Genomic DNA, 26101 nt, shown 5'->3' with positions numbered 1-26101 from the left:
ATTTTCTAAATGAAGGGTTTGTCACCATATTTATAAAGGCGACAAAGTAGCAGGGATTGGTATTTGGTTACGTAGAAGTGCAAGAAAGGTATGTTTCTTTGACTTTGGTTGTCCCAGTACTTTGACTTATTATGTTTATTTAAGGCGGACGTCGTAAGAATTGAAATTCTTCTTTCATAGGATTGAATTTTTGGTTTGAAAACGTTAAACTAGAGTGGTATATACATGTGGCGCATGTTATGAAAGAATTTCACAAAGTCAAACAAAGGAACATTGAGTATTCCTCCATCAGCTCCGAAAGGAGGACGGAGTTCCGTATACAATAGTCAAAATATTGAAAAAATAATTACGACGTTGTACACTCGATTTCTCCTTTTAAAAATATAATTTTCATATTCAAAAACAGAAAATTAATTATAGGCAAAAGTAAACAATGATAAAGAGAAAGTGGTGACAGATACAGTGCAAACGAAGGTGATTTGGTTCACGAACTAGCTAGTTAGGCAGGAGTTATTTCAACGGTGTATAATATTAATGCAAAGATTGTAAACGATAACTGATATACAGTAAGAATTTTTATATAACAAGCAATCACTTTTGAGGACCTTTTCTGTCTTTAGTTACTTTTATCCACATTCTTATCACTCATATAATAATACATACTTCCTCCGTCCCAATCTGATATATTTAACTAAACATCAAGTTTAAAAAGAAAGGTAAATCTCATGCAGTTGGGCTGACGGCAAATCCTTTACGGTAGTAATAAAATTGTACATTATATCCTCTATATATTTGGTTGGTTGTACCAGATATAATAATCCGTGACATAACTTGATGGTTGGCTTTGTTAAATTTTAGGTTGCTCATATCTGAACAAGTTATGCTAGAAATTTTATACTCCCTTTATCCCAATTTATGTGATACACTTTTCTTTTTCATCTGTCCCAAAAAGGATGATATGTTGCTATATTTAGAAATAATTTAACTTACAATTCTCCCGTTTACCCTTAATGAAATGATTTACAGCCACACAAATATCTATGACTTGTTTTAGACCATGAATTTTAATATGTTTGGATGGTTATTTCCCGTGGTTCATTAATGTACAATATGGTATGGTACAGTATAGTGTTGTATTGTATTATACTGTATTAATGAACACAATGTTTAGATAGACTGTATCGTTTGTTGTGGTTTAATAACATTTGTATTGTTTGGTTTGACGGTATGGTACTGTATAATAACTTATAAGTTTACTAAAATACCCTTAACTCTTAATTAGAAATTAATTTATATATATTAATAAAACTCAGATAAAGAATAAAATAGGAACTTTAAAAATAAGTAGGTAGTGGGTGGGGGTGGTGGAGGGGTGAGTGGTGTCAGGTGGGTGGTTGTAGGATGAGAGTGGGGGTAGTGGGTTATGAGGGTGGGGCTAGGTAGTGGGTGGGAGTGGTAGAGGGGTGGGTGGTGTGGGATGAGGGTGGGGGTGAGTTGTTGTGGGGTGGGGTTGGGCGGTGGTGAGGGGTAGTGGGTGGGTGGCAGAGGAGTGGGGTAGTTGAGGGGTAGGGGTGGGTGGTAGGGCGGGGTGGGGTGGGCGTGGGTGGTAAAGCGGGTTGGGGTGGGGGTGAGTGGTAGGGTGGGTGTGAGGTGGAGTGGATGGTGGAGGGTGGGTATAATGGAGAAATGTAATACATAACCACGGAAAAATCATCAAATTCGTGGTTTCAAACATTGGAACTTTTCATGGTTATATAAACATGGAATGAACCACGAATTTACAACACCATACCACATAATTTTATGAACAATGAAAACAAATATGGTTTCATAGAAAATCATAACCACGGGAAACCACCATCCAAACAGGGGGTAGAGACTAAGACCAAAGAATGAATAGTCTATCAAAACATTGGTCGAACCATGCCTCCCTTCCTCCAACCCTACCTACTTTTGAGACACACAACTTTGCCAACGCCACACACAAATTGGTGTTCTGACGACTGAGGACACGTACACGTTCCTCTACAAGCGTCTTTTGTGGACTTTCTTGTTGTACATACTTCCATTCTTAATAAGATGCACCCTTTTTTTCATCAGCTTTTGTATGAGCCGGTGGATCACTGGTCAGATGTGAGGATTTTGACCAGAGAATTAGCAGCCTCAGTTGCCTACCTTTTACCCAAATTGCATGTGTCGAATATAAATTGGACTAAAGTTCAATCCACCGACATTGTAAATGATTTTTACATTTTTAATGCAATTTAACAAAGGTAATTCTTCAGTTTAACCTGTTTTAACAAATTAATTATCATATTTCCCATCTCGGTGAAACTTTTATGTTTTTCCCCAAAACAAAGATAGTAATCGCATTTACTAAGGTTTCAATCATTGCTTCTTTCAAAAACCTACATGTAAATTACCTGAGACCTAAATTGTGTAAATATCCATTGACAGTCCATGCATAGAGTTTAACCTCTGTATGAATGCTTGAATTTGAAGAACCTCGTGAAGGCAACATCCAAAAAGAGAGATCTTATCAAATATAAACCGGCATATTTGATCAGACCTAAATGCTTCATTTTGGCAACACTAATTTTAACTTGTTAGTCTTTACACCTTTTCCGGTTTTAGAATATCCCTCATGCTGACAACTGACGAGCAGCTCTTTGGAGAACGACTAGGGAAAATACCCAGAAAAAAATAATAGAAAAACGAAAAAGAAGCCAGTTGGTATTTTCATTCCACCATGAAACACAAATAATAGTTGATGAAGTTTGAATATTACTAGAGTGCACTGACGACGTGTCAAGCCAATTCAAAATTCAAGCAAGACGGCTAGCAAATCCTTGTAACTGAGATAAGGAAACATTTCAAAAGATAAATGTTGGGGCACCACCAGGGGCGGAGGTAAAAGCTCAGATACGGATTCAGTTGAACCCAGTAACCTATACTCAAAACAGTATACTTGTGCTGAAAAGTTCGTTAATTATGTACACATTAAATTTAGCTCAGATACGGATTCAGTTGAACCCAGTAACCTATACTCAAAACAGTATACTTGTGCTGAAAAGTTCGTTAATTATGTACACATTAAATTTAGAATCCAGTCATTAACACTTAAAGCCGTGCTTTAAAATTCAAATGCTGGATCCACCTTTGAGCCTCACATGTATTTAAATCAAGAATTTTGAAAACCAACAGTGCGATTTCAACTGTGAACTGGGTCAACAGTCGTACATATATTGCACGCTGTTTGAAAAATGCGACGGCAAAACGTGATGAGCACGAGCAGGTATTCTTTAATTTTCATGGCCAGATCAGGTGCTGGCTGACGCTTGCATATATGCTTCAATTACGACTGTGACAGGCCAATGTTTTTCATGTAAACAAAGTTTCTACCTGCTAGTAACCTGTGGACCAAACAAATTCAAAAATTATCTACCTGTTTCCAGCACAAAATATTCCATCTTCATTAACATGAAAAATAAAAAACACGGTGCGTTCGGTATGAGAAAAGGTATTTCCGAAAAAACGACATACCTTCTGGTAACTTCTTGAACATTAAAGATGGATAATAATGTTTAAGTGATGGATATGAAGTCATAAAGTTACCGGAACTGCGAGAATACTACAGTTGAGAAGTAAGAAAAGTCATTTGCTAATATCTTATGACAAGCAAACACAATAAAATGAATTATTTTTCGACCAGCTTTTTTCAAGAATCTGTCATACCCAAGAACTGATCCCAATCCCCACCGAAATCTATCACACACGCACGAAGCATATCCTCAAGAACCTGAATAGTTCGCTCCGAATAACCTCTTTTATTCTTTACTTCTCACATAATTAATAACCTCTTTTATTCTTTATCTCTACTAACCTGGTCGGGTCAGCCCACATGGAGCAACCCGCGACCCAATATCCGATCCTAAATTTATCGAGGTCAGCTATAGGAATGTTTAATTAACTGTGTACTGGACTGCATAATGGCAAACTGAGCATATTTAATTTGAAACCGAAGCTTGGTAACCAAACACACTTCCAGGAAAGTGTCCAAAACCTTTTCTGAACATCAATATTTTAGCCTTTCAACAGAGACTTAAATAGTTTGTACTTACAGAACCACACTCAAATAGTAACAACTCAACAATCTCAGCAAACCTACAAATATAGCGCCTTGTTAAGGTAGAGTATCCCACAAACGGAGTCATTATGATATTTATTGGTTAAGGTAAGAGTATCAGAGTGAAATAGAAAGGGACTCACTCATGTAGGACAATAACAACAGGCAATATTCAGGTACAACAAATATAAATACGAGTGTATCAAAGACGTACATACCGAGAAGGAAGAAGAAACTCTACTCAATTATCAAACTAAAACGTGTGGGTGCCTAAACAATCACATTATTTTCGCGTGCAAATTTGCAGGGGAATCATACAAACTTCTTCACAATTAAAGATAGATATAATCATATCAAAATTATAAGACATTACCATCCAAGAAGTCCAATGATCTCTCAAGCAATCTTTTTAGCACTTAATTTAAGGTGCATGGTCAACCATGAACTTAGCACCTTGCATCTTTCTGCCTCAACACTGCATCTGAGCAATCCACAATCATGGAAACTGCTCCTCAATCCAACCAGCATTTACAGTGGAGTGAGGCCTGACCAATAACGCCAAAGTACAGACAAATGCAGACTCCTAGGATTCCTTTCTGTAATAACAAAATCAAATATAAGCATTATCATCACTGGCACAATAAAACTAGAAAAGAAGAGAGAGAAGTGGGAAGAAAATAGCATACATAAAGGGAGATAAAAATATCCTTAAACAGAAGAATCAAGCAAGTCAAGGACAAACAGGCACTGTTTTCCATGAACCAGTTTTTCTTGACAGTACACCAAAATGGTAGTAGTAATGATGACACGGAAGGACAAAAGCTGTCCTCTCACAGGGCAATGGTGTCAACACCACTTCATCCTTTTGTTGTCCAATACTTCTCCAACTATCAATTTTGACGCCTTGTAAGCCACGAACTCCTTTCTCCTTCCTGCTAAATCGTGTGACTACTACCTCATCTAAAAGTTCAAATTATTACAGAGGATATTTGTACCTATTAAATTGATTCTGTATGGACTCCTCATTCCTTTTACTTGGGCAAGCACATATTAAATACTACTAATCTGTTAACAAGTGAATGAGACATAGAATCCAAAGCGCCTACTTGGATATCATGTTGAATTGTGTGAGCATAGCATATAAAAGCTCAAACTGCTAGAGAAAGGAGAATTTTATTTACTTATTGTTTAATTGTTTTAACACTTCTAATTTACTGAATCCCCTCTAGGAAGAGACGCCATTCAAACAATGCATCAACTTTGGGGAAGCGAAAAATAGCATTCTTGTTTCACAGGACCTCCAGAAAATAGTCCTTGGAACATCATCCATACAGGACCTCCAGAAAGTAAGCCTAGGACAAAATGAATACATGTTTAACTGACTCAAGCAGTTCACATCACCAAATTGGAAATAACTCTCTCGAAACACATAGGTACCTACAATGATCTCCAGTTCTGTCAGTTTAATCTGGGAAAACACCTTATCAGACCCAATGCAACCCCACTCTATATGACTATGATTTCAACTCTCTGTTGAAGAGGAAATAAGTGAAAGATGTGAATGCTTTAAATAGCATACGAAAATAAAAAGAAGATTCAAGAAATGACAAATGGGATGTGGATTAGAAATAACCCTCTATCACGTCTTGGTTCACGATGACCATTTGAAGGTTACAAAATCTTCAACAGAAAAGGCAGTACTTTACAGTTTCAGAAATCTTTAACAGGAAAAATCTCATAGAGTAAAGGACGTATCTAGGTCCTTCTGAGACACATGAGAAGAGGGGAAGAAGAGAAATCAAGAATAAGGAACAACAACAACATACCCAGTGTGATCCCTCAAGTGGGCTCTGGGCTATGTTACTCAGACTCTCCTAAGATGTCATCAGGTGCGTGTCGGATCAGTCAGGAGTAGTGTATTTTTGGAGGATCCGACACGGGTGCGGCAACACTTTCGAAGAGTCCGAGTAACTTAGGCTCTGGGGAGGGTGGGGTGTACACAGACCTTACCCCTCTACCTTGAGTGAGGGTAGAGAGGTTGTTTCCGATAGACCCACGGCAAATCAAGAATAAGGAGAACTTACAAATTCAATAAATTTCCCAGAGAAGTCAAAAAAGCAAGATTGCTAGTGTAGAAAGAAGAAGCACTCACCTACATAACAAAAGGCACTATCTTAGAAGACGGGACGGCAAAGATAACAGAGCTCTTCTAACTTCATGTGGTACTATCAAAAATTCGCATGATCTTCTGTTAGACCAGGTGTGAGTTCTTGTACCAGAGGTCCTTTGCATCGAAAGCCAATTTACAGGTAGAGCAAGTGAGCACACAGAAAGGGCACTTGTAGACGTAGAGCACCTGACACTTGTTTGGCAAAGAAGGCACGCCACACATCACTCCTTCACAGAAGCTATATAAAAGCTTCCACCATAGTTCTCACTAACCGATGCCTACCAATTGAGATAAAATGTTGATCAGGCTAGGTCACGAATTCACTGCTAAATCAGATTCTAAACTTGAATTTGCTATTGTAAAAAAGGACGCTACGCATCAGAAGAATTCAAAGACTTTCTAAGATGTCACTCTCATTTTATTGTATTGCTGTTTCAATTCTTCTCTCATCCAGATATAATAACAATATATCAGAAAAGATTCCCTAACTTTATACTTTAACCTTTTAGAGCAAGTCTTCTGTAATCACTATCAAAAAAGAGACTCTACCTAATTAAAAAGTTTAGCAACATCTAAGTGTAACTGGTTTTGAAAATAATAGCCTGCACTTACTAACTAGTTATGGATACACATATCAACAAGAATAATAAAATTGGACTACTTATGGTACCTGAAAATGAGGAAGCAAGTCGTTGTAAACATCTAGGAAAATTTTTGACCTTGCAGTTAACCTGATGTCACAATTTCAATATTGTCAGACCCGGCCTTCATTCATAAGAAATCATAAATGTATTTGCGGCGTTACACTTTTCCATGTTTACTTGTGCTGTTGCTCGCAGTAAAACAGGTAAATATTATTAAAGAATAAACAATGCAAAAGAATTCCAAAATATCCAAACAACAAAGATATTGATGAGGTGTATGAAGGCTTACGTCATCATTATACTAGACAAGGTATTTACCAAAAGCACCAGAAGAAAGGACAAAGAAGAAGGAAAAAAAAATTGAAAAGACAGCTTTCAAGAGTCCCTCCAGTTTTCCTCACCAGCTGTTGTGGAAGGTAAAAAAACAGGAGAAGCCTATGTGAATCTGTGAAGACTGCATTTTATAGTACTCTATCCTAAGTTTTCTTGGATACTAAAGCCCTTACTCCAGTATTTATACTGACATTTCCGACAATAACAAATTTTTTTATTTTTTTTTATTTTTTAGGAAGGGGCAAGCATATGATAGAGTACCATAAAGGTCCTTTGGCGGGATGGCGAAGAAAGGAATTCATATTAAATATATAAATGTCATAATGGACATGTATGAAGGAGCCGTCAATAACGTGAGAACAGTAATAGGAGATACAAAAAAGTTTCCAGTAACAGTGGGTCTACACCACAGATCAACATTGAGGCCCTACTTGTTTACCCAAGTTATGATTGAGCTAACCAACACAATAAAAGATGAGGTCCCATTGTGTATGCTATTTATTGATGATAGTGTCAATTGACAAAACTAGCGAGGGTGTCAACTAAAAGCTTGAACTATGGAGAAGCACTATAGAGAGAGGATTTTTAAGGATAAGTACAAGTAGAATTGAATACATGCACCAAGTTTAGTCAGCATGAGAAGAACAACGTTGAGGTGCTGCCAAAATGCAATCGATTTAGATATCTAGGCAAGAGAATGGAATGGTAGATGAAGATGTTACTTATAGAATTAAAACCAGATGATTGAAATAGAGAAGTGTTATCAAGGTGTTATGTGATAAAAGGATGGCTACCAAATTGAAAGGTAAGTTCTACAGAACAACTATAAGACCAACAACACTATATGATAGTGAATGCAGGCCGCTTAAGTCCAACCTATAGATGATATCACTAATAGGCAAAAAAAATTAGACTAGCTAGAGAACTTCTAATATTATGATTATTATTATTGTTATTATTCATATATATTTAAATCAACAGAACCTTGAGCCGAGGTTCTATCGGAAACAGCCTCTCTACCTCCCAAGGTAAGGGTAAGGTCTGCGTACACTCTACCCTCCCCTAACTTCACTTGTGGGATCACACTGGGTATGTTGTTGTTGTTGTTGCATTTATATATATTAATTTATTTTTTTACTTTTATTTTTATTTGGCATGATGATGACATGAGTTGAGCTTAAATCGAAAAGTGAGGATTCATATAGCTGACCCCAACTTGTTTGGGATTAAAGAATAATTGTTGTAGTATAGCGAGACCGTAAGTCTGCCAGTCTGTGTCCTCCAAAATTTTACCTGAAAAGTTTTATCAAAATATTTTACTTGAGAAACTACACTTAGTGGCTGTCTAACTTCCATATCACCTTGGACTCTGCATGTATAAGCATCGCATTGAGTTTCTACTTCAAGTTTCCAAGGATGAATATGAAGGAATACAATAGCATCAACAAAGAAATTTAAGATCACAAAGAAGAAAAGAAATACAGAAGCAAGTGCCAAGAAAAGAGATGTGCTTAAGAGAATGAACACACGCTGCAGATAAGTTTAGTCTCTGGTATATACCTTCTTAAAAGGCAAGAACAAATGTAAACCTCTTCAATATCAGCTGAAATTTTTAATTTTAGATACTGCTTGATAAGCTCGCATAAGCAACTAACAGCCTCAGCCCATCCATCAGTGCTGACATCGGGGAGAATATAAATCTGAGACATAGTCCTCTGCAATATAGCAGATAACTGTTTCTTTGCTCCTGCTCTCTGATACATCTCTGCCAAAACGCGCAAAATCTGACAATTGCTGGCTTTGAATATTTCAACCCATTCTGGTGGATTCCCAACCCACAAATCAATGCTTGAAATAGAAGGACTACTGTTTCTATTATCAGAACAGACCAATGAAGCATCTAGTGAAGATTCATTGTTCCTGTGTGCAGGAAGGAGTTCAAGTATATCTGTTCTCAACTCCTCAGGCAATTCTTCAAAAACCGAGGTGTCTACTTGACTTAGAGAAGTGGGCATTAGACTGATGCCTCCCGAGACAGGAGCATTAACAACCACGTCCGGATTGGGTACACTAGCATCAGACATTGGCTCACTTTTCATATCACCAAAAAGCTTATTAGGAAAAGAGACTACTTGGATTTCCTCTTCATTATACTGCTGCTCCTATAATAGCCACCAGAAATCAACACCATGAAGTTGTCGAAACAAGATAACCATCATCACCAATATTATTAACCCAGGCCAAATACTAACCCATCCCCAGAAGAGAAAAAAAAATAAAGATACCTCATGAGCAGCAAAAGCTTCATCTGGTGCAGCAGGGCAAACAGAAGATATGTTTTCTTTTTCTGATACACCTAATTTAAAAGATATGAGAATTGAGGTAAAAGCTTATAACAACATGGTATATACATAAGCTAATTGGGTTAACCAACTGCCCTCTGTAATTTATAGGAATGTACCCTCACCTTTGCTTCTATTTTCAATAATAAAATGAGCCAATTTTCCATCATACATGTCATTAATTTCTGAAAAGACCTCAGGAGGAAGAGACTCTATAACTCCTATATCAAGCTCGTTCATAGGAGGAAGAGTTCCGCTCTGTCCAAAACCAGCAGTACCGGAGGGCGAAGCTGCACTTATTTCAATGAAAGGTGTACTTGGATCACCCTGCAACTGAGCCTGTCGTTCACCAATACTGTTTTTACCGTTATCTGTAATATCAGAAGTAGATCGAATTCAGACTCATCCAGCATGTCTTCAGTGGAAAATGAACTCAATACAAGTTTGGCGATACTTTTTAGTTAATAACTTGTTGAAAACACAGAAATAGGAGTTGGAATAAATTGACATGAAGCAACAACATAAGGCCATCATGCTAAACTTTATAACAGACGCATTGAAAAAGAGATTCCACATCCATCAGTGCTGCTGCAATAAAAAATCCCATTGAGTTTCTCTTGTTATGGACAGAGAAAGGAAACAATCTAAATAATAAACTATGATGTCCTCAAGTATTTTTTAGACACACAAATTAAAGAGATTCCTATAAAAGGTTTACAACCTCCCATGAGATTAGAACACAGCCAATCGAAACCAGCATAGAGTTTCAGTACCAGATAAGTGTGTTAGTAATATTTCTATCATACAATAGGCATGATTAGAGGCAATAAATATTTGGACAAGCCAATGAAAGCAAGCGAGGAAGTCAAACCTGCATCAGCACCTTTTTGGTGACCCGTCTTAGCAGAGGCAGAAGTGAGCCAAGATCTGATGGAATATTTCTCTTTCCCTGGATATATGTCGATGAAATTAGTAGAAAATCCAGTTCCTAAATGGCATACTGTCGCCCTCATAACATCATAACTGGCATAGAGAGATGTATGAAACATGAAGAAAAGCCCAAGCATTTTACAGGAACGGTAAGTAACTAGAAAAGACATTCTAGTCAGAACAAAAACCTTGTTTGGAACTATCCGCAGTTTCAAGCTTTGAGACCTGCAATCCCATGCCTCTTATGTCCTCCACATCTGCACCGAAGATTCAAACAGCAATCATACAAGCAGAAAACAGGGTATTATCCTACAAGTCATAGCTTTTGGCTTATTTCTGACACAAAAAGAACAACGTTTTTTTAAATAACCAACAAAGAAATGGTTGATGTGGAAGTAAAATTGAAGTTTGTTACTCTAAAACTCATTGATCCAAAGGGAATTCAACATTCTTAAGAGAAAATTTTAAAAGTCTGCAATCTTACAAATTCACTATGAATAGATTACAGATTTGATACAGCTAGCAATTAAGTGAAAAAGAAACGCCGCTAGTGCAGAAACTCCCTATTGAAGGGAAAGAGGAAAAGGCTTCTCCCAGCTCTCTTCACCATCGTAACACTTACGACACTTGTATGTTACAATTTAAACTTGAATCTCAAGATTTGATGGTTAATATGACTCTCAAAGACAACTCTTGTTCTTACAATAATTTGGCTAAATCATGAAAAACAAGTAGCCGAGCTTCTGCATGAGAGGAAACGAGCAACTTTCCATTTCTCCCTCTTTGTTGAGCTTATCAGCAATAGTAATACCAATAGAGAAATGCTTGTGTGTGTGTACACAAAAACTATATCAAAGAACGAAATTACAGTGACATTACCTCAGCCCTATAGAAGGTTGCGGAGTTACGATTACTATTCAGACTCTTCCAAAAATCAAACGGGGGACAGAAGTTGAAGAAGGATAAGAAACAAGAAGCACAGAGCAATGCTCAAATGGTTAGCTCAGAGTTTTCCTTAATAACATAATGTATCAAATGAATTAGTTTACTGAAAGCTGCTTGGATATGGAATGTCACACACAAAAGCTGATACTCTGTCCCAAATTGATAAGGCCTATTTAGTTCATTAAAGTTTAATTTGACTGATTCAGCTTCTGAGAATTAAGTCAAGTATTAGAATTATATGAAAAACAATAGAGTTCTATATTTCCCCTATGGACAAAAGAAAAAAGCATATTTGATAATTACAGTCAAGAACCATTTGTTCGACTCTCAAATCAATTCAGATAATCATTTTGCCACAGATGTATCAAGATGAAAACCAAAACTAGCAAGTAAGAAGGATAACCCAGACTAAAATCACAACAAAAGCCCATAACTTTGAATGTGAAGTGAATTGATCCCAGAGAACAAAGTTAAACACGCTATTTACATTGAAATGACACCGAGATCAACTAAAATTTCTTAAGATAATTCATTTCCATTTTGGCCTTCACCCTAGAAAGAAACCACCTAGTGTTTGCTGGAATTTGAACCTGATCTCCAAGGTTCACACCCAGTTCATTATCCACTAGGCCACACCCTTGGGTGCGGGCTTAAACCCTTATTTTAAAGTGTAGCATTCACTTAGAAGCAATTACCAATGTGTGAAGTAGTAAAAAGCTGTGAAACGATTCTCTCAAGCACATCAACGCTATCTGTAGCCATTGGCACCTACAAGTGGCACAATGCAATTAATACCATGAAGTAAGAAAAAAAATTCTTACAATTAAAAAACATAGAGCAGAAGGTTATCACGGAAAATATTAATACCGTGACAGAATGGCTCAAGTTATCACAAACACCACAGCCCAAATACTTTACTGGCTCCCCTGCATCACTCCTCCTTTTCTTTATCTGTATTGTTATATTTAGGTGCAAAAACAGCATAAGAACCAACTATATGACTAGTTCTACTAAAAGAGTTCAGTGATGAACTATAATCTTAAAAAAATGGCTACATAAGGAAAAAAACAGAGAGAGAGAGAGAGACCTTCAAGGTAAACTTCCGGCCTATCACTCCACACCCCTGCAAACGTAATGAAACCTCCTTGCAAAGGTTTAACAGAAAATGTTGTACCTGAATTGAGGTATTTTATAAGCATTAATACAAAGGTATACAAACAATGATTTTGGTATACAAACAATGATTTTAGTGGAAATCTAACATCTTTCAGATCCTTGAACCTCACGCCCCAGTTAACATCTGCACCTATGGATTTGCTTTCCTGCAAAAGTTATCGAGAGGCTTATATATTTGGCTTGAGCCCACATGACTGATTCAAAACAAAAATGACAAACTTCATGATGCAGATTTGTGAAGCATGTAACTAGTATTTGCTTCCTTTTGACAGGTACTAGAACAGCTTTTAAGACCTCTACAGAAATACAATGCAAGTGTATACGTACAACTTACAGTGTTCGAATTGGAAACAGAATTTTGCTCTGAAAATATCATAAATATATACACACACACACATACCCCGATACCACTTGAGCGGCTGTGCTTATATTGGCACCAAAATCAATGAGCAATTTAGAAGCAAGAACAAGCACAGGAGGCAAAGGAAATCCTCATCAATCATTAAGCAAGTCTCCAATATCCAAAACAATAAGAAACGGTGAAATAAAGGTCAATCGGAGTTCGTGAGTCAGTTGTGTGACTATGACACCATCCAAAAGAAAGCCTACAAACAAAAGCGGTACAGTAAGATATTCTGTGTTGGTCCTAACCTGTATCATGCCAACCAACCGATCGTCTATCCCTCTACTATAGTTCCATAGCGTAGTGCCGGTTTTAGAACCAAAGTCCTTCTGGAGAGTTTCCTGGAAACAAAACAAATGAGCGGGAGATTATATAATCCATATTTCATTATATAAAGCATTCTTTGTGCCACCACGATTTGTGTTTCGATAAGTATCATATAAAGGAGAAAAGCATCCTACTCGGCCAGCTGAATAACAGCAAAAAAATGATGAAAGTGTTCAATTAAAAAAATTGCTTCTTTAATCTATAAGACAAGTCTTGAGCAATTCTAAGAAAAGATAACAAACCAACGATCTAACAAGTGCTGTGATGTTTTCGACATACTTTTTCATCAAAAGAAATAACCCCCATAGGGATTTAAAAAGCACTGATTAGATCATAGTTACAATAAGAAGACAAGATATTCTCATTTTTGCCGAATGATCATACATTTGAAAACATTTTAATCACGAGTTTAACAAAACATCACCAGCTGAAATAAACTCCAGGAGCTGATCAGCAAGCCAAATTGGTTAAATGCAGCATTAAATAAACAATTTATCCCCTATTTCATCAGCTCTAGTTAATGAAGGTTCCAAGGATGCTCGATTTTACATTGGTGGGAATGTGCGCATGAAACTGGGGAGACGAGTGGCAAAGAGGACTCTGACTCAAGCAGACAGAATGAATAACAACCGTCATCTTTCTTTAATAGCTATCCAATTGAGATTACCTGTTAAACGTGAAACCTTTTTCATGGAGGGCTTTGGATGGAGAAGGCAAATAGACAAGTAGACTTAACATAACGTTACTCTTCTGTTAGGAACAGTAGTATCTGGGCAGATGCTGCGCATCTCAACTAATCTACTGTACCTACAACCTCCACTGGCCTAGGTATCAAATAACTCTAACCCCCCCCCCCCCCCCCCCCTTTCCGTAGCTTAGAAAGATTGGAAGAATTCAAGTAGTGTCGTCCCTGCTAGACGGCAATCCTTGGTTCCCAAGGCTGTCACTTCAGCTCTCAACCGCTAGGCCACCCGCTTAGAAGAAACTCTGCTTACAAACTCTCACAGATATAACAGACATACCCCTTCATACAATTGTCAGTACCATCCTAGTACTTAGCTTTAATAGAATACCATCATCTTATTTTTTAAAAAAAGAAACATAGTAACAAAGATAAAATGAACAAGAAGATCTCTGTAGCAAGAGATTTAACGATTCATGAAGTCCTCTTGTAGTGTTTCTTCAAGTGTGAAACGTATCTGAGAGAAACCAGATCAAAGGAGATTCAAAACAGTGCTTGTTGTACACAAAACTATAAGTAGATAGAAAAACCGAAACCATGACAGCAATCACCAATATATTGCAGAAAGAAACAAATATTAAACAATGAATACCTTGGGAATCATACGCAGCTGCCCACAAGTTGTGATTTGTCTCCTATTCAACTTCTCTTCCAACACATGACCAATTCCAGGAAGTGCTTTTACTGGAAGTTCACACAGGTGCTCCTCCACCTAATATAGCCAACAAGATAAATCAGCACAGTGAAATCACAGTAATTATTTTACTTCTCTAGAATGATCTTCAAGCCTTTGTTTTCCTCTTTTTCCACTACGTGTAGTAGACACTAGAATAAAAGATGATCAAAAAGGAAAGTTAATCAAAGGATCTAAAGAAGAGAAATGTGTTTGATATAGAACAGTATCAGTGGTGGCACAAAACTATGTGATCAAAATAGCCCTTTTCTGGGATTTATCCTTAGCAAAAAATTCAAGGATATCTTTTTTTCTATTTATAGGGTAATAAGAAACTGGAATTGTTTAATTTCTTTTTAGTAAAATAATTCAAGGATTCATCTGATTTCCATCTGAACTCCAGATTCTTGCAGCAAAAAAGGTTATTATGCTTGAACAGGATGAAGACATAAATAAAATGAAGCAAAAATAACCTCTCATGTGGCAATGGAGAAGCCCTGGCAGAAACCTCACTTTTAGACAGTGGAGCCTATAAAATCTGATTTCACTTGCAGGCATATCCTTTTTAGAAGTACGTGCAAATTCACAATGCATGGTGGACTATTGGGTAAGGAGGTTAACAACGAATAGTTAAAGAGAAAGCAATGACATGTAACCAATAAAGATGTAGCTGCAGTAGAAGATACACGTATAAAGCAGAAATCAAAACATAAGTTCTCTCCTCTTCATACATCAAAAATACAGCTCGAAGTAAGCTACCTTCTCAGCAGGAATGTAACACTGCCCATCAGGTTTTGCAATCCTAGTAGCAAGACGAGCCATAAGCATATTCCCAGCGATACCAGCACTAGCAGTACAGCCTGTTGCCTCAAGAATCTCCTTTCTAATCACTGAGACAAAAGCTTGAATGTCCTCTACTCCAGAATCAGTGGCATCTACAAAAGCTTCATCACAACTTACGGCCTGCATTCGGTAGCAATTTCCAATCAAGAGATATAAACATCACGAAATTGCTCAACAAACAGTTTTGAGGCCATACTTGCACTTTGTTGCAGTACTTGTGCAAGATGTTATAAAAGCGATCAGCAACCTGCAAATGAAATCAGAAATTAGGACTCAAAATCCAAATAAAAAAGAATATGATTAAACGGGGAAAAAAGAACAAGATGAAGAAACTGAAATATCATGACCACCTCCTCATAAGCTTCAAAGTCATAAGAAAGTATGACTAGGTGAGGGCAACGTGACTTGGCATCTCTGACAAACATTCCAGCCTTTACTCCTATAAGAAAAAAAAGGCTTGAATGACGACCGAATTTCTAACACAGGATGATGTTTATGGAAAGATTGAATTACTGACTGAAAGACTGACCATAACCCCTAGCAGGATAATTTGCTGACGATATTTCTGCTGTTCCGCGTGGATTATCTGAATGGCAAATGGCAACAGGTTTATCCTTCAACTCAGGGCGCTTCCTAATGACCACAGACACAAAAAAGCAATCCTGAAAAAGTAAAGTTGAATTGATTGTTTCAGTACAGAGAATAATCTACAGAGATGAGTAATATATCATATATATGACATTCCTTCAGATCGAGGAGGATGAGAAGGAAGAGGATCCAGAACATAGAAGCAAGCATAACAACAGAAAGAGGACAAGTCAAGTTTTCAGACCATCGAAGCAGAAATTACCATATCCACATGAATAATGATCGTCTTATTTGCTGTGGCTGAAGAACTAGGGCCTGAACTTGTGCATCTAAACCCACCAGGGGAGCTAGGAAATCGTTTACGATACCGGTTTCTCCAGGTACCAATGAAATGCAACCTAGAATACTGAAGACAAAAGCCCATGAGGAATATGTCAGCCACTTCGGCATTAGGTGTTTTTAATATTTGATATGCAATTACTTGATCAATGTACACATACATTTATGTATATATTAGTTGTACCATGCAATAGCTGCTAATGAACAAATTCAAATTAACAGATCCACAAGCATAAGCAGGTAATCTCATTGCATCAAAAGGCCCCAGAAAATCTGGTTGCCGAGAATTTAGTATAAGTAATATAAGCAACACTATATCTAGATATGAGTTGGCTGTTGATTCTTCATATTCAAATGAAATTAGATCTTCCACACTCTTCAAAGGTCCAGCAACAGCAGAAGCATAAAGTAAGTTGATAACTTATGATTAGTCATTAAAACAACTTTAACCCAAAAAAAAAAAAGTTGATATGAGCATGTGGATCTCCTGTTGGCAATCCTTGGAAAAAAGAATACCAACATCATAGCACCTTTAACATATTTTTCTATGAGCTCAGCCTTCTCTATCCTTTGAACAAAAGCTTTTTGCACATGAGAGGCTCCTCTTTGGTGCCCTATTATGATAAAAATAATGTATCCTGGCATTTCACCTATCAAAGTGTTGGAGATGCATATATTTTTTTTGGTAAGGTGTTGGAGATACATAACATAACATCCCCCAAGTTATCAATATACATATTGTGTGTGTATGTATATATACTATACCCCACGTCGGCTGTATAAAGGGCATCCGGGGAGTTCATCTTAAGTTACTACACCCATTGCCTCAAAGTCCAGGTTGGATGTTTAGTCCAACACATCTATCAAAATCGACTTCGTAAGCTCGTTTCACACTTACTAGTCCGCATCAAAATTTAAAGGTGAGCTCCAAAAACCAAGTTATATTTGCAGAAAGGTGTTGTAATATGTGATGATAATTAACTTAACAATTATAACAATATAATCTAACATCAACACTCTAGCAAAAGGAAAAAGAAGAACGGACTTGGCGTAGAGATTGTTCATTATGGGTTTTTTCTTTTTTTTTTTTTTTTTTTTTTTGTGTGTGTGTGGGGGGGTGGGGGGTGGGGGGGTGTTGTAAATACAAGATTCAAGCAAGAGCAATGCTAATGTCAAGATATCAACATGTGTACCTTAAAGTAGTTTTCCACAAAATTAGGATCAACTAGAGTTGAATGTCCCTGATTAGGAGACCTAGGAATCTTTGAATTTGATGGTCCCTCTTTAACAGGATCACTCGTCCAGTCGCTACAAGCTGATCCATCATTGTGAGGACTGGAAGGTGCTGAAAATGGAGCATGGCTTCCATCTCCACTTGCAGCATCACTCAGTTCTTGCATTGCCATGCCACAACTTGACTCTTCAACTCTATCTATATTGTAGTTTTCTTGCACTAGATCTTCTTTAAATTCTAGAGTACAAGGCTTCAAATCTTCTGCAGATTGCCACTCTTCAAAGGATATAGGATCTTCAATTGGTCCAGAATATGACAATGGGCTCTCAACTCTAGATGTCGCTTGGCCAGTTGAACATGTTGCTGCATCATCAGAAACAGCAATGTTTTTCATAAAGAAAGCAGAAAGCTTAGGCTGGTTATTAGCTTCACTTGCAAGCTGATCAAGCTGATAAGGAACCCCTGAAAACAACAGAACAACACAGAGAACCGATGTTGCTTAGTAAGAGAGAAAATTGAAAGTACTGATGTAAGTGGCATGAAGCATCAGAAAGTAGACTCATCAAAGTTTACAAGAAAATGATGGAAACAAAATTCATGGAATATCCCAGGACTCATAAAGAACTTGAAAAGGTGCATGCACCTCATAATAAACTTCTCGTCTAAGGGAACAAGGTAATCTTCTTACGATTCAAGTACTTTAGCATTTCTGTGTTTCCCTTCAAGTAGACTCTTCACAAGATGGAGCTAGGCCTGAAGTTGTAAACTTTGCAATACAAATATATAATACAAACATAACTAGAAGACACGTAAAAGAGCACTTCCTTGTTCTCCTCTTTTTTATCCCCCTTGCTAATTCAAGAAATAAAAAGAGGCCTAAGAGGAGGAGAAGCACAGGTCCCCCAAAATAACTTCTGCAAACAATATCCTTTCACCCACAAAGATGTTTTCAGGGAAAATCACCATAAAAGAGCTAAAAAGTAAACAAGTGGTGAACATGCTAGATTGTGTTAAAAAGAAAGTCATAGAAATATAAACTTACAATTCAGAAGCTTATTTGCAGCAACAGAATCCAACACCCATGTGGGTTTGACTACTGGAAGTCCCCTGCTAAAGGACCTATATCAAATTCAAACAAATCTTAGAAAAAAATTGCAATTTCTGTTTCAGCAGAGATACAAAAATAAGAAACTGACAGCCTGATGAACTTGGTTTAGAACTGACCTTAAATTCTTGACCTTACTGTCGGGAAGATTACTACAGATTATATGAGTAACACGACGCCTAGAAAAATAATTTTCAAAACGGCCTCCATGCTTCAACATATATCCTCGAAGTTCCTGAAGAAGTATTGTTCAATTCAATAAACTGCAAGAGAAGCTACCTAATCTTCCATATGAGACAATCAGTGAGGTACAGAAAAGAATATGATAATTCTATACTCAATGTATTGATTGCAATGAAGATGGATGTTTGTATGCGGGGTTACATGCAGATTAAATGAACTCTTTCTTACAAAAGTAGAGACTATTCGTGTCACGGAAAGCAAGAATACAAGTAATCATTTGTTTCGACAGTTCAAAATTTAGAGAAGGTTTTTTATTGATGAAACAATTATTCAACATCATTATTCTTTTAATTCATATCTTCAAGCAATCATATCACATTAATCTCCGTCATGAGAATAACAGGAAATAGACCAGAAAGAAACCATAATGCACTAAACCTGACTGGAAGGAACCGTGTATCCATCAACAAAAATGGAAACACTATGAAATATAGGTTTTGAAGAGCTTGGACCACTGAGAGAAGTGCTTGATGCCTCCGCATCAAACTGCTCGTGAAGCTTTTGATTCTTCACGGCCATGTAACTACAGCAAAGTTGTCAAAAGCCACAATGGAAAGATCAGGAAATCAGCACCAAAAACAAGTCATATAGTACACACTATACACATCAAATCAGAGTGGAGGGGTCTTTTATGAAGTAAATTGTAAGCAAGACGTGTACTTGGCCATATAGAGGAGACATATGAAGTCAAACTCTAAAAACAGTCCATAAAAATCAATGAACTATGCTCTAACAACAAACTAATTGGACTCCTTTAATTCCAATAATTAACGTCTATAAAGTAATTAAAATAATATTTCTTGATGATCAACAAATTCCACTAGTGGCCGGTCAAAAACTTTCTTGATGATCACCTAATTCGAAGTCAACTCAAAGGAAAAACACTCTTCAGCTGATTAAAACTGTTCAAATATTCAAGATAATGTACAAAGATTCTAATTAATGTTCAAGATTTCACAATATCAGTGCCAACAAAGTAAAGAAAGAAGAAGATTTTACTCAGACTCTTTTCATGTAATGTCTCTAAAGCAATAAGAATAAGATTACTTGATGATCAACACACATTCCACTAGTGGCCGGTCTTGAACTTTCTTGATGATCGTCTATTCGAAGTAAACTCCAAAGAAAACACTCTCCAGTCTATTAGAACAGTTCAGATATTGAATATAATGTTCAAGAAACAAAGTAAAGAAAGAAGAAGATTTTACTCCGACTCTTTTCATTGCAATAATAAGAACGAACAATATTTCTTGATGATCAACATATTCCACTAGTGGCCAGTCTTAAACTACAAAGTAAAGAAAGAAGAAGATTTAACCTGCCGAAATTGGAGAAAGGTGAACTATTAAAACAAGGACGAGAAGCAGAACGAGAATTGGCACCCCAAGCCATGCCTAGGGTCTTTTGATTCGTCTTCTTCTTCTTGTTACTTTGATTGCTATTTGAATTTGAAGTTCGTTTTGAATTGGAACCCGAGTTCGCTGACCGTGACGGTTCCATGGCTGAGAATTGAAAGTTGAAATCTGAGCGATTTCCAAAATGAAGCGGGAGATATATAGACTATTGAAAGCAACGGGCATGGGTAACTGAACGCGGCAATTGGGTCGGTTAAACCCGAATCCTTTTTATTTTTATGCAAAATACTATATGCAAAATTACAGTCTGTTTTATAGTTACACTAATTTGTATTCATGTTTTATTCTAAAAGTTCCAAAAGATACATGTTTAAAAGATATTTCTTCTCTTTTAAAATCAAAGACGTAAATAAAGATTTTCAATAAAAATGTTTCCTTTTTAAAATATCATAAACAATGAACACATAAAAACTTTTTATTTATAATTTTAACTTATCTTTTAAAGATGATATTTAATATATTTAAATACTTATATATCTCTTAAGGGACTATAATTGTATGATTTCCATAGTAAAAGGGTATAAGTGTTTGATAATGATTTGTAAAATCCCATTGAAAGTTTTCCAACCAAATCAATGAATTTCGCTCTAAGCTTTTCCAAACCTTGGAATGTGATATTAAGCACAAGCAATTGATCTCAAGTTAAATTTCCTATTTCTAGCTCAAGTTATTAGATGAGGTTTAAAGCCCAAAATTCTTGTTAATTAATCTTTCCCAACCTCAATTTTCCTCTTCCGAGCTCAAATTGAAGTAAATGAGTGGGTCATATGGTTAGCTAGTCCCTTAAGAAACATTAAAGAACAAGATTAATTAAAGAAACAAAGATCACTTCATTAGAAATAAAATTCATTCTATACATAAGCAAAACAAGAGATTTAATTCAACACTTAATGATGAATATTCTCATAAACAAGATTCAAATGAAAGAATAAAATACCACATACTTAAATATTCAATACATAACAAGGAATTCAAGAAAAGGTTAAAAATTTGCTCATTAAGGCCTCATTTGTTTAGATTAAGATTAAGACATCTGAATCTGAATACACATCTGAATATTAAGATTGTCACGACCCGACTAGGGGGCCATGACTGGTACCCGGAGCTAACTACCGAGCACCACTCATACTGCTAGTCATCATACTTATTCTACATTTATCTATGCCCTCACAATTTTAGTCATAAGGAAAACCATTTTTCAATTCCAAGCATATCTGGCTTTATATACATAAGCCCTTTGGTTATCAAAATAATAATATACAGTGTAGCATAATATACACTGAGGAGATCATGAGACCATACGACCCACGCATACATATCTACGAGCCTCTACTAGAGTGCTAGACATGAGGACAAGACCGGACCCCGTCGTGCCCAAATATATACACAAAATAATGTATCAAGATGGCACCTCCGGAATAGGGGAGTGCTGCTATAAACCTGTTGGGTAGCTCCTAGAAATCTGGGTCGCCTCCATAAACACAGCGTTAAAAAAAAAAGGACGTCAGTACGAGAAATGTACTGAGTATGCAAGGCATGTATGGTAACACAATAATGAAATATAGAAAGCATAAGCAGAAAAGATAACTGAACTGCTTGCCTCTTGAGGCAGAATTATGCATGCTCACTTTCACCTTTTAAATCATATCATACATATATACATAAACTGTCTGAATCAAATGTCATCATAGCCCGCGTCCGGGATAGTCATCTCACGCCGCCCACTAGTGGTGCTGCCCGTGCCATATAGACACGATGTAATCATCTATAAGTCGCCCGCCTTAGCGGTGCTGCCCGTGCCATATAGACACGGTGTAATTTTACATATACATAAGCCAATGCATGCATGGGAGCTCAAATAAAAGCTATCAATCTATCGGAGCGACGTAAGGTCGAAAACCTCCGATTATGTTATGAAACAATCATGATCATCATGTCTCACCTTGAAGGAACTAAAACATGATGTGAGACTAACAACAAGAAGCAACATTCATGAAATCATAAAAATAAGAATATCGAACTCATCGTATACTTATTATGAAACATGCATAAGAACTTTAAGACAACTATAACTTTATCGGGGTGACGTGAGGTCGAGAACCCCTGATTCCATTATGAAGTAATCATAATCATCATATCCCACCTTGAAGGGGCTAACATTATAAGGTGAGTGTACACAATGAACAACATCAAGGGATCATAAATAGGGTCATTAGATTTGTAGAAACATCATATCATGGCTTTAGGATTCCTTAGACTCAAATTCATCATCATCGTTATCATGTTTGTAACATATCCTTTACCCTTTTATCTCATATGAAGCATTTCATGAACATAGACTCATACTTTTCCGGAATTTAAGAAAGTCATGAAAAAATCGGAGAATTCATGCCATGGAATCATGCCTTAGAAGGAAAGGACTAGCCTTACATACCTTTTCGTTTAGCTACTCTATCGCTTGAACGTTCTCCTTCAATGCTCACGTCTCTACCTTTAATAGAGTTTGTACTAACATTAGATAATCGATAGCTTAGCATACTTGACTAAAGCTAGAGAAAATTAGGTAGTATTTCCTTTGTTTATACAACTTTCTCCATATCATATATCAACTCCCAAACGTCCATAATAACATTCACAATATTATAACCAACAATCTTCATTCACTTACATTATCCATATTTCCTACTTTCACTTCAAATCATCCTTAACCATGGTCATAGTACAACCTTACATTAATCCTTATATAATGTTTCTCCCATGTTCTTCATATCATTTATAACATAATTATAATCACAACTTATCAAGAATCATGATTCATACTAAGCTACTACTAAATAATGCTACTATTCTTACATTCATGACCTATTTTCTATCTCCTTCTACAATCCAAGTCTTTCAATCTCTCAATACTTTAAACAATCATGGAATGATCATAAAACTTACGTTAGATAGTGTGGGAATGAGCTTTAAGTGGAAGCACTTCACTTAAGCAAAACCCTAGTTCCACTTCCAATGAGATTTCTTGTCTTGGATGAACCCTAGTGAGTTTCTTGCACCTGATTCTCTTGGTTTGATGAAGTTGATCATGAGTTTCTCTTGAATCCTTGTGGAAAAAGTGTGGAGAGTATTCTAGAAATTTCTTGAGAGAAGGGGAGTGAAAATGAAATGAAATAAAATGAACTTGGGTCCCCTTTTTAATAACTTAAAATCTGTCCCGACTCAGTTTCACGGACCAACATACGGTCCGTATAATTTATATGGACCGTATGTCTGACCATATCTTTGGTCCAGTGAAGGTTGTCATTCTAGGCAGAATATACGGCCTAATATACGGCCAGTATGTTGGACCGTATAATGCCCAGCTTTTCCGAAACTCGTTCTCGTTGACTCGTTTGATCTCCAATCCTTATGGAACCTTCTTAACACTTGTTTAACACCTCATCAACAATCTAAGGGACGTTATAACTCTTCTCCAAGACATCATTAAGCCATACTTAACTGGGTACTTGTAAACCTTTTCCGATACATAACGTATACCTTGCCTTTCTTGGCAAACTTTCTTCTCTTACCTCGAATGTCCTTGAAATCTCAATTAGGATCATCAAATGCTATTTCTTACTTATTGAAACATCGTATACTTCGTGCCCTTCGTTAATCTATTCACTGTGCATCGATGAAAAAAATTTCGAGGTGTAACAAAGATGTACATTAAGATTTAGATGTCTGAATCTGAATGCACATCTGAATATTAAGATGTTGTCTCTAGATCTGAATACTGAACGATTAAGACCTTTTGTTTTCAATATCTGAATGTGCATATGGAATTAACCAATATATCAATGAAATATTATAAAATCTAATTTCAGCAAAATAAATTTATTTTTTGTTAGAAAAAAGTATTTTGAATATTTATATTTGATAAATAATTTGAAATATCTAAAATGCAAATAAAAGTTACCCCATATATCAATAATAAATTAGTGTAACAAGGTAACAATAATATTTTTAAGAATTTGTGCTTATTATTAAAATGGTAAACCTTTCTTGATCAACTGAAAGTGATAGAGAGCTATTATGGCTGAGTCCCACAAGATGTTTTCTAGTAAGAAACTTTATTAAAATAAGATAAAACGGGTAAACTTTTCGATGCTTGACACAATTTCTGAACGTTCTCTGTTGTTTCTTGAAGCTTGTATTATATATTAAGTTTCAAATTTGATTAGAGGGTTTTGTAGTATTCAAGTTTTTTTTAATTCGTTGTTATTGTCTTATAGAGTCACTACGATCTTTCAAGGATTGAGAAGTGGAGGTATGGATTGGATTGAGAAGATGGATTCACTCATGTTTACTTTTTCTGGTGCAGATTAGAGCATGAACTGGGTAGATATACATGAGATTTCAAACAAAGTTTTTAAGAGACCCCAAAAAACTTCAAGAAAACAATTTTGCTATTACAGTTAATTAGTTAATTTTTGCGCTTTCAAGAGTTCTTGGTAAACATCAATGCACCCGAGATTTACGAATATGAGAAATACTAGACTAAATTATGAAAACTTACCAGTTCATGAGGTTAAAAGTTGGTATATGGTTGAGAAAGGGTAGCTAGAGGCATGAGAAGAGAATTCGTGGAAGATTTTATGAAATAAGAGTATTATTTAAATGAGTCTGAATGGTGTTAAGATTCTGTTATAGATCTGATTCATTCAGACCTATTAAGAGGCTTCATAAGGAAACAAAACAAATGAACTTAACGGGCTGAATCTGAATGCCTAAGATTCAGACCTTAAAACCAAATGCACTTAATGGGCTGAATCTGAATGATTAAGACCTCCATTAAGTGCAAACAAATGAGGCCTAAAGTGCTCTAATTTTCTCTTCCAAAGTGTTAGTTGATGAACCCTAGCTCCTCAAGCTTGAAAATATGGCCAAAGAAAAAACTTATTTCCCCCTTGTAGTTCTCCAATTACCTCAATCAAAAGTGACGAAAATAACCTTCAACTTTGCAAATTTCAAATTTAGATTTATGGCCACTTTTTTGCATTTTTTTCAATTTGGTCTCCTTTTGACTTGTTTTTCACTTGGTTTCCTCCAAAGCTTTTCTCCAAAGAAAATCGTAATTAGATTCAAGTTGGTTTTGCGAGGGTTGTCATTTTTTCTTTTCGTTTCTTTTTTATTTAATAGTTTTAAAAAATTTATGTTTGAAATTAATTACTACTCCTATAATAAGTTATGATATGTGAGTTTTTTAAATAATCTTTTTTCTCACGTGGATTGATCCACAATGGCAAAATGATGACGTCTCAATAACATGTCATTCTTCGGTGTCAACTTTCTGATTATATATATATTCTAGACAACAAACACATAGCTTAGTAGCTAGTGTTACAAATAGTTAGTTTAATGGCTTTACTATACAAAAATAATTTTATAACTTTAATATTACGAAGAGTATATATGTTTAGTGACTATAGGTAAAATTAACCTCCAAGACCTTGAAGAAATTAAAGACGATCGAGAGGAATG

General features: G+C 36.2%; 1 protein-coding gene across 9 annotated transcripts; it reads right to left on the bottom strand.

The window, feature by feature from the left end:
- Nucleotides 1–2764: 2764 nt before the first annotated feature.
- LOC132598979 (DNA repair protein REV1) lies at nucleotides 2765–20778 on the bottom strand. Of its 9 annotated transcripts, none has more exons than XM_060312166.1 (25): nucleotides 20482–20777; nucleotides 19542–19686; nucleotides 19040–19155; nucleotides 18858–18934; nucleotides 17775–18277; nucleotides 16505–16648; nucleotides 16184–16316; nucleotides 16005–16093; nucleotides 15851–15901; nucleotides 15571–15774; nucleotides 14731–14850; nucleotides 13318–13410; nucleotides 12753–12812; nucleotides 12578–12664; nucleotides 12358–12441; nucleotides 12186–12258; nucleotides 10734–10802; nucleotides 10487–10564; nucleotides 9741–9986; nucleotides 9559–9629; nucleotides 8834–9435; nucleotides 6967–7027; nucleotides 3858–4722; nucleotides 3544–3822; nucleotides 2765–3413 (listed from the first exon to the last, which is right to left on the bottom strand). In XM_060312166.1, the coding sequence occupies exons 1-23, from the start codon at nucleotides 20661–20663 to the stop codon at nucleotides 4639–4641; spliced, it is 3372 nt and encodes a 1123-aa protein (XP_060168149.1). In that variant the 5' UTR covers nucleotides 20664–20777; the 3' UTR covers nucleotides 2765–3413; nucleotides 3544–3822; nucleotides 3858–4638. The 9 variants fall into 9 exon arrangements, with proteins under 9 accessions (XP_060168149.1, XP_060168150.1, XP_060168154.1 ...); XM_060312167.1 differs by having other exon boundaries at nucleotides 3544–3631; nucleotides 4500–4722; XM_060312171.1 differs by lacking the exon at nucleotides 3544–3822 and adding an exon at nucleotides 6211–6574 and having other exon boundaries at nucleotides 4500–4722; nucleotides 20482–20776.
- Nucleotides 20779–26101: the final 5323 nt, after the last annotated feature.

Source organism: Lycium barbarum, chromosome 6 (genome assembly GCF_019175385.1).
Source record: "Lycium barbarum isolate Lr01 chromosome 6, ASM1917538v2, whole genome shotgun sequence".
In the NCBI taxonomy this organism is placed as follows: domain Eukaryota; kingdom Viridiplantae; phylum Streptophyta; class Magnoliopsida; order Solanales; family Solanaceae; genus Lycium; species Lycium barbarum.
The sequence above is the reverse complement of the archived record's forward strand: the minus strand, read 5'-3'. Positions and strand labels throughout refer to the sequence as shown.